This window comes from Diabrotica undecimpunctata, chromosome 7 (assembly GCF_040954645.1).
Source record: "Diabrotica undecimpunctata isolate CICGRU chromosome 7, icDiaUnde3, whole genome shotgun sequence".
In the NCBI taxonomy this organism is placed as follows: Eukaryota; Metazoa; Arthropoda; class Insecta; order Coleoptera; family Chrysomelidae; genus Diabrotica; species Diabrotica undecimpunctata.
In genome coordinates this window covers 14,118,732-14,126,798 of record NC_092809.1, presented here as the reverse complement: position 1 = coordinate 14,126,798, position 8,067 = coordinate 14,118,732, and the positions used below count along the sequence as shown (strand labels likewise).

The 8,067-nt window shown below is 33.3% G+C and overlaps 1 protein-coding gene across 1 annotated transcript; it reads right to left on the bottom strand.

The window, feature by feature from the left end:
- Positions 1–6,191: 6,191 nt before the first annotated feature.
- LOC140446280 (zinc finger BED domain-containing protein 5-like) lies at positions 6,192–6,683 on the bottom strand. Its single transcript, XM_072538817.1, has one exon. The coding sequence runs from the start codon at positions 6,681–6,683 to the stop codon at positions 6,192–6,194; it is 492 nt and encodes a 163-aa protein (XP_072394918.1).
- Between the last annotated feature and the right edge of the window lie 1,384 nt (positions 6,684–8,067).

Sequence of the window (8,067 nt, the reverse complement as noted above, 5' to 3'; positions counted from 1 at the left end):
TATCGTTATACCATCATTTACCTTTACATTTTACGAGAAGCTTTTGCATGTGGTTGAGGCCTAGACACTGAAACAATCCAATATTAAAAACCTGGACGTATTTTAAATGTGGAGTTACTGTTGTATTTTGAAAATATCATGAATGAATTGCAAAGCAAACGCACAAGTTCTCTAACAACTAGGAAAACAATTCTTCTTCTTACGGTGCCTGTTCGTTCCGAACGTTGGCGATCAGTCTGGCTATGATGACTTTGTTGATTGCTATACGAAATAGCTGTGTTGAGGTCTTTCTATACCATGCTCTTATGTTAGTAAGCCAGGATATTCTTCTTCGTCTTGGGGTCCTTTTTCCTTCAATTTTACCTTGCAAAATGCATTGGAGTAGCTCGTATCTGCCTTGATTTCTCATTATATGTCCCAAGTACTGCAGCTTACGTCCTTTTACGATGTTGACCAAATCAGCGGTTGTGTTCATCCTCCGTAGTACTTCTTCATTGGTGACTTTGTCCATGGTATCTTTAGGATCCTTCTGTATAACTATAGCTCAAAAGCCCGAAGTTTTGATAGCGTTTCCGCCTTCAATGTCCACATTTAAGGAGCCTTATTTTTATTTCTAGTCAATAATGCACTTTTTGTCTTTCCGATGTGATATTTAATCTCTTAGCTATTGTCCCACGACTCCGATTGATTATAGTTCCCAAGTAGTTGTACTGTGAAACACGTTCAATTCTCATTTGGTTAACATACAGATTTGCTCCAGTTATGTTTTTCTTGTTGATGATCATTAGCTTGGTTTTGCTGTTGTTTATATCCAGTCCATACTTGTTTCCGTTATTTGGTTCATTAAGCTTTGAAGCCCTTCCATGGTATTGGTATTGGCAAACAGTATTGTATCATCTGCATACCGCAGGTTATTGAGCTTGACTCCATTTATAGAAATGAGAAATTATGTAAAAACTCCATTTTTAGAGCCTCTTCAAAAATATGCTCCGAGTACAGATTGAATATCAGTGGTGAAATTATGCACCCCTGTCTCACTCTCCTTAAGATTTTGCCTGATCTGTATATTCTCCATCTATTCGGAGCACCGATGATTGATTCCAATACAGGTTAGCTACTATTTTTAGGTGTCTTCCATCAACCCCTTTCCTCTTCAGCACTTCTTTCATTTGTTCATGCCTGATTCTATCGAAAGCCTTCTTGTAGTTAATCAGGAATGCAAAAACATCACAGCTAACATCTCTATATTTCTGAAACAATACCTGCACGCTAAATAAAGCTTCCTCGTACCAACGGCGTTCACAAATCCAAACTGATTGGGCGCAATTTGTTCCTCGCATTTCTGGGAAATTCCTGCGCTAAAAATTCCCATAAGGATTGCAATGTCTTATGTTCCGTGTACTGAAAACTCAAGGTTTTTTTTATTGCAATTTGTCATGAAAATACATAAATTAGTCAGACAGAGAATACAAAGAAAATAGGAAGTTTGTAATAAAAGTTGAAGAACAAAAATTATATGCATTTGCACAGGTAGACAATTTTAAATCTTTGGGAGCTATAATCATAAGAAATCCGAAATGAGAAAAAAATATAGTCTAGACTAATGGCTGAATATAAATATATAAATAATCTCACAAGACTATTCAAAAGCAAGTTAACTCATAAAAAAATCTCAAAGTGTGAATATACGAATCAACAATTAGCCAACGGGCGTTTGAGCACTTTCTGTGATGTCCTATTTTTTTGACGATTGGATCGGCTGTAGGAAATTCACATTAAAAATGACGATTTGAAATTTCTTTATTTAGTTGCGAAAACAACTTGTATCAGCACCCAATAGCACTAAGTGAACGTAAAATTCGTAAAATGTATTTTTTATCGTCTGGAGTGGCTGGCTCGATGTCTTTTAGCTAACTGGGGTCGCGTCGCGCCTTATTTTCGTTCCAACACTACTCTTTACCGCGTGAAAATAAAAAACATGTTTTTAAACGAAGGGGAGCCCACTCAAGGTTAAACCATGGTACAATGAATACACAAGGTATGATATTGCGCATGACATTTGACAGCTGGCCCAGGAGTGTGACGTAGTTAAGATCGCCTGAACCACCTCGAACCCATTATTACAGCTTAACGTACACATTAATTTTGAAATTATGGTTAAAAAGTGATCTAATTTTTTTTAAATGTTTTGTTTTGGTTATAATTGAATAAAAAATATATTTTCAGTAGCGTAAAACCTTTACTTCTCCTAGAGATTCAGGCGAAATATTTATTTTTGTTTTCATACATATACTAATAATATAAGTAATATTTATTTTTGTTTTCATACATATACTAATAATATAAGTACTCTTTTTGTATGCAAATCCCTTGAAATTTAAAAATTTTCTGCAGAGGAAATACTGTGAATAGGTAAATAGTAGTAGATTTGCTTATTCTGATTCACTGTCACTCACTTCCAAGCAGTTTTACTGAAATAAAAACAAAATAGAGTACAATAGAGAAAAATCTGTTTTACAATTCAATATGGTATTTTAGATGAGTTATAATGAAATTTAGTAAGATAAAAAATATACACATTACTATAACCTACCGATTATTATATGCAAAATTTACTTATCAAACAATATAATAATATGAAAATAAGACACAAATTAGTTCAAACGCAAAACACAATAAATATCGACTTCAGACGACTTTACACCGGCAAGACAGAAAGCTTGTATAAAAACAAAAGTTCAACAATATTATCGGTTATTAATGGTGACTATTGCAAATTGCAAGTTATGAGATAATAAATATATTTTAAAGTATCTCAATACTAACTGAGTCATCTATTTTATAATAGAAAAATAATTTAGATATATGCTTATATATGTGTCTTTATACAAATGGTGTTTAGTTACTACCTATTTATTTATACTGTATAGTATTTTTTTGTAAAACTGAAAGTTTTTATTTGCCATTGTATATCTGGTTTTGTATCTTTTTCAAAGTACGCTGTGCAATTGCTTGTTGCAATAGTGACAATGAAGATAAAATCTTTAAGTTTCATACATTTCCTAAAGATAGCGTGACCAGAAAACTGTGGATTATATCTTGTTGTAGATAGGATAATTTTAATTGTAATACTGCAAGAATTTGTTATACACATTTTAAAACTGAAGATTACCAAAGAAATCTACAACAGGAACTTTTAAATTACGTTTCTAAAAAGGGTCTAAAATTTAAACCTGAGGCAGTATACCTAGTCTTTATTTGCCTAAATCAACATCGGCTACCCTTTTAACCAACCAAAAGAAACGCGTACAAGGAGGCGAACACAGAGAGTCCAAAAAGTATGTTGAGCAGCTTCTTACTACTTCTAGGTAAACGACGTAAGTCTAAATCTTTATTGTTATTAATTATTAGTCATGAAACCTTAAATGGTTTTTTCATATCGATTTGTTAAGTAAGAAACTAGCCTCAGCCTGCTATGCAATTTGCAATAAGAACTGTTTCGGAGGAAATCAATTTAGCATCTTCCAAAATAACATATTTTTCTTTGTTAAATCATGTTATCATTATTAAAATATACAATGTTATCATTATTATAAACAATACCAAGATAATTTTATGTGTAAATATTACAAAAATGTCATTTTAAATGTTGTGCAATATTGTGTGCCCTCACTACACTCATATTCGATGGCAAGCTAGTTCATTCGATATAAATAAACTTGACTTTGTTATTATTTATTTTGATTTTGTGTTTAGTTCAGTAGGTATATATACGTACAAATTTTGTGTACCTCCATTACCACTTTTCTGTATCTTTTTAAACATCTGAAATATCGAACTCTGGAGTATAAGTTAATTAAACTGTACCTACGTGTAATAAAAGATAATTAAAACTTGTCTTATAAAGGATATCTATGTTTTATAAAGGATAAATATTATAATAACATAATTTTATCATCTCTTTATAATTACTATAATTAAATTAGCCAAATTATATAAAAAAACTTAAAATTAAAAGTCTTTCCTATACAACTACATTCAAATGTTGCGGGAATAAGCGATCTTGACTACGTCATGCGCGAAAGCGAACCGATTTTGGAACATTATGTATCATACCTTGTGTATTCATTGTACCATGAGGTTAAACAAAAGGTTTTATGACATAATAAATACTATCTTCCAACGAGGGAAGAGAATATTGAGTGCAGGGAAATTAATATTGATAACGAAGAATGTTTTCTACAAATTAGGATCGAACAATGTTAAAGAAACGTGTCTAGGAGTTTCTGGTATACGTCAGGAAGGAACACCAAATCTGGTTGGTTTGTGTACTGAATGCGATCCCACAAAGGTATAAAGGTAGAATTATCTTAATGTAGATAAAAATTATTATCTCGTAATTCTAATATAAAAATAAACCTCCGATATGAATTATTATCGAATACACAATGTTAAATTATATTCGCGTAAATATATTTTGTAATATGGCTGTTATTTCATAGATAAAAATATTGTACAGTAAAAATTAAAACAACTCTTTAAAAATGTTTGCTCAGCATAAACAGAAACACCGTCATCAAAACCAGAAAAGCTTTTAGCGATATCCATTACCTGTGATAAATACATTGTTTGCATTTGTTCAGAAAACAATGTGTTGTTTGTTAGATAAAAGAGAAAATTAAAAAAAGGTTCAATAGGCGGTATTATAGACTAGAGCGAAGCTTTATGCTAATCAACAAAATTGCTGTTTTTACTATTCTCTTCACAATTTCATATTTTCAAATATCTATTCAGCAGCAGTTTTTGTAGGTGTATCTTTTTTAACGTTTTTACATGCTTTAAGTATGTATCGCATTCGTTAGGAAGATCTTTTTTAGGTACACAAATGGATTCTTTCGCTGTGACTAAAAAATATGAAAATATTTTACTAATAACTCGTTTTATCGCACTTTAATACAATAGACCAGCGTTTCCTAAAGTTTTTTGGTCGAGCAGCACTATTCAGGACATAAATTCTGCAGGGAGCACTTACCCCATATTGCACCTGAAACGTATATGGGTGCCACAGAGAACGAGAGATATAATTGAGGATTGGGGGAGGGGGGGGGGGCGTTCTATTCCCTTTATTATTTTCTATTATTGTTTATTATTATCTAATTATCTAATCGCAAACATAAGAAACTTAATTACATATTACATATAACGAAAAATAAAAATAAAATGAACACACAGATCCTATTTCTAAAATCTTAAAAAACGTGTATATCCATATTTTGTTTTAGTGGCCATATAGGTAGAGAATGCTGCTTCACATAAATATGTTGTTGCAAAAGGGAAAAGAATCATTTTCGCTTTGTCTGACAAAATTTTAAATTCGTCTTTAAGTTCTACTAGCGATTGACTTTCAAAATGTTTTTTTATCTCAGAATCCGATGTCAAATCTATTAGGCATTCATACTGCTGAGATGTTAAGGAAGCTGGTTTTTTTAACATTGCAAGGTATGGATCTGCAACTCAGAAGTTTTCTTTAATTTTGTCGTGGAATTTCTCAGGAAAATAATTATGGAAGTTTTCAAGTAAAATTAACGGATGAGTGTGAAACTCGTTAAAGACAGCTTCAGGTATGTCCGATTCCAGTTCTTATGCCTAAAAAAATAATTTCTTCCTATACGCTTGTATTTTATCATTGGCGTTAAAGACAGTTTGTCATTGTCTTTCCCTGAAGTGAGAGACTAACTTCATTGACCTTGTTAAAAATATCTCCGAACCAATGCTCGTTACACAATCGATTACCCAAGGCAAAATTGCTGTGAATTAGGGAGGTTCTAACTTCAGCTCTCATTTTAGCCTAGCTAAACAGTTGCCACCAGAAACCCACCTTACTTCCGTATGAAGAAGTAAAGACGAATGTATACTGCCCATGTCATCGCACATCACTCTAGCCCCTTGTATTCAGTGGTCGTTATTTGATAAAATACTTTTAAGATTAATACTAATAAGATACTTTTAAGGAAGGCGGCATTTTTTTCACATCAAGGCTATGGCGGTCTAGGATACAGTGGCTACTGCTGCATTCCTTCCTTTTTTTCTTGAAATGACGCCCGACGTTCTTCCAGTCATCGCCTCCACGCCTTCTGTACACACATCGAAGCAGTTATCCCAGGGAATGCTATTCCCTGTGAAAAAGCTTTCTAATAACTTTCGGAAATTTCGGCACCAGATGTGTTAGTTGTCAATGGTTTGCAAGAAAGTAGATCCTCTTGAAAAGACTCCAAGTGCTGGTACCGCACAAATGCTATTAAAATTGTCAACACAGCTACATCTGTTGACTCATCTGTCTGTAGTGAACACTTGGTAGATTTTGATCGAGAAATTAAGGTAGCTTTCACATCCTCTGCCAAGTCTCCGATGCTGCGCAAGATTGTATTAATTGACAAAGGTACCGTGCTTACTAGTTTCTTAGCTTTATCGTCCAACATACATTCAATTATGTCCTTGACGCACGGCTTTATGAGGTTTTCCGGGATGGTGTGAGCTTCACCTGCTTGAGCAACGCGGTATCTGACTAAGTAGGACACCATCAAAGCATTTTTGTTAACTTTTTTTGAATGGTAGGTTATAGTTTTTAGGCATGTGTCAGTTCGCCGTGCTATTCTTAAGATATTAGTGGGTTTCCAATACATTCTGGATGCACCTTTTTAAAATGACAACGCATTTTAGCTGGAAACATTGAACTGTTTGGTAATACTTTGCCGTAAATTACGCACTGTGGTTTGTTGTCACCGGTCTCAGCCACTCCAATTTCTAAGTAGAAATCATTGTATTTCCTTTTTACCGATTTTTTCCAGTGAACCGATATTCACAAAAGAAGAAGACAGTTCGTTGAATACTTCTGGCGCATTTGGTGTCCCTAACTCTTTAGCCTATCGAATTATTTCCACATCAGTCAAATCTGGTTCTGGATAATCACAATATCCATATTTTAACACTTTCAGCGGCTACATTAGCATGTTCTACAGCAGGGCCGTGCTGTATATGTAATGGCGTAGGCATGCATAAATATATAAACTTTCAGAAAAATCGGGGTTATAGTAGGCTTCTCACTGGTTTAAGGGCACTTTGGAAATTGTTTACAATCTGTAAAAGTGCACGTGGTTCGGAGTTTTGTGTACTTACTATATTTATAGAAAAGATAGGTGTAAAATTGGACTTCAAGAACTTGGAAATGCTTGAAAATAGCATAATGTTCTGTTCTTATCAAGCTGATAAGGCAGTGATTGCAAGTGTTCCCCTCAGCACATTGCAGCAACAATTCAGTTAGCAGTGGACGGACATTATGGAAGTATTTCAAAACATTCCGTTCACGGAACAACGTTTATAATCGCCATACTGGCGGAGCTTTTTGTTCTAGTGTTTAATCGTTTATTATTGTCATATAGCGGAGCACCTGAAGATACTTCGCGGAGCACTCGGTGCTCCGCGGAGCACAGTTTGGGAAATGCTATAATAGACGAACTGACAATTGCAAAAATCCGACATTGCATTTTTATAAAATAATATTTATATGAAATTATGAGAATATCATTAAAATAAATAAATATCATTTGATAGTAAATTGAGTTATATATATGTGGATTGTTGAGTTATATATGATAGTAAATTTTCAGTAATGATACCACTAATTTTGTTATGAACAAGTTCTTCAAGAAGTGTGTATGTGCAGCTAAGGAGTGCCTAAATTGATTTCTAATTTTGCGGTTGGTCTGCTGGTTTTCCTGGCACAAATAGATAAGAATTTATTAAACCTTAGTTTGAACTAAATTTTATTCTTTGTTGATCACAAATAACTCGATTGAAAAGCACCGTAAATTTATATAATAAAAATGTACGGTAATACTGTAAGTACATAGCCCATAAAGCGGAACTTTTGAAGTAAACTAACTTATCGAAAACATTATTTAAATACCTCAAACGAGTATTTTCAATTAGCCATTACATACAACAAACAAATACTTCTAAGTGTTTTATAAAAATATATTTGTAATATCTAGTGATGCATTTATATAT

What these genes read in the sequence shown, in the direction of transcription:
- LOC140446280 (XM_072538817.1), bottom strand. Translation starts at nt 6,683, where the DNA reads ATGTATTGGAAACCCACTAATATCTTAAGAATAGCACGGCGAACTGAC.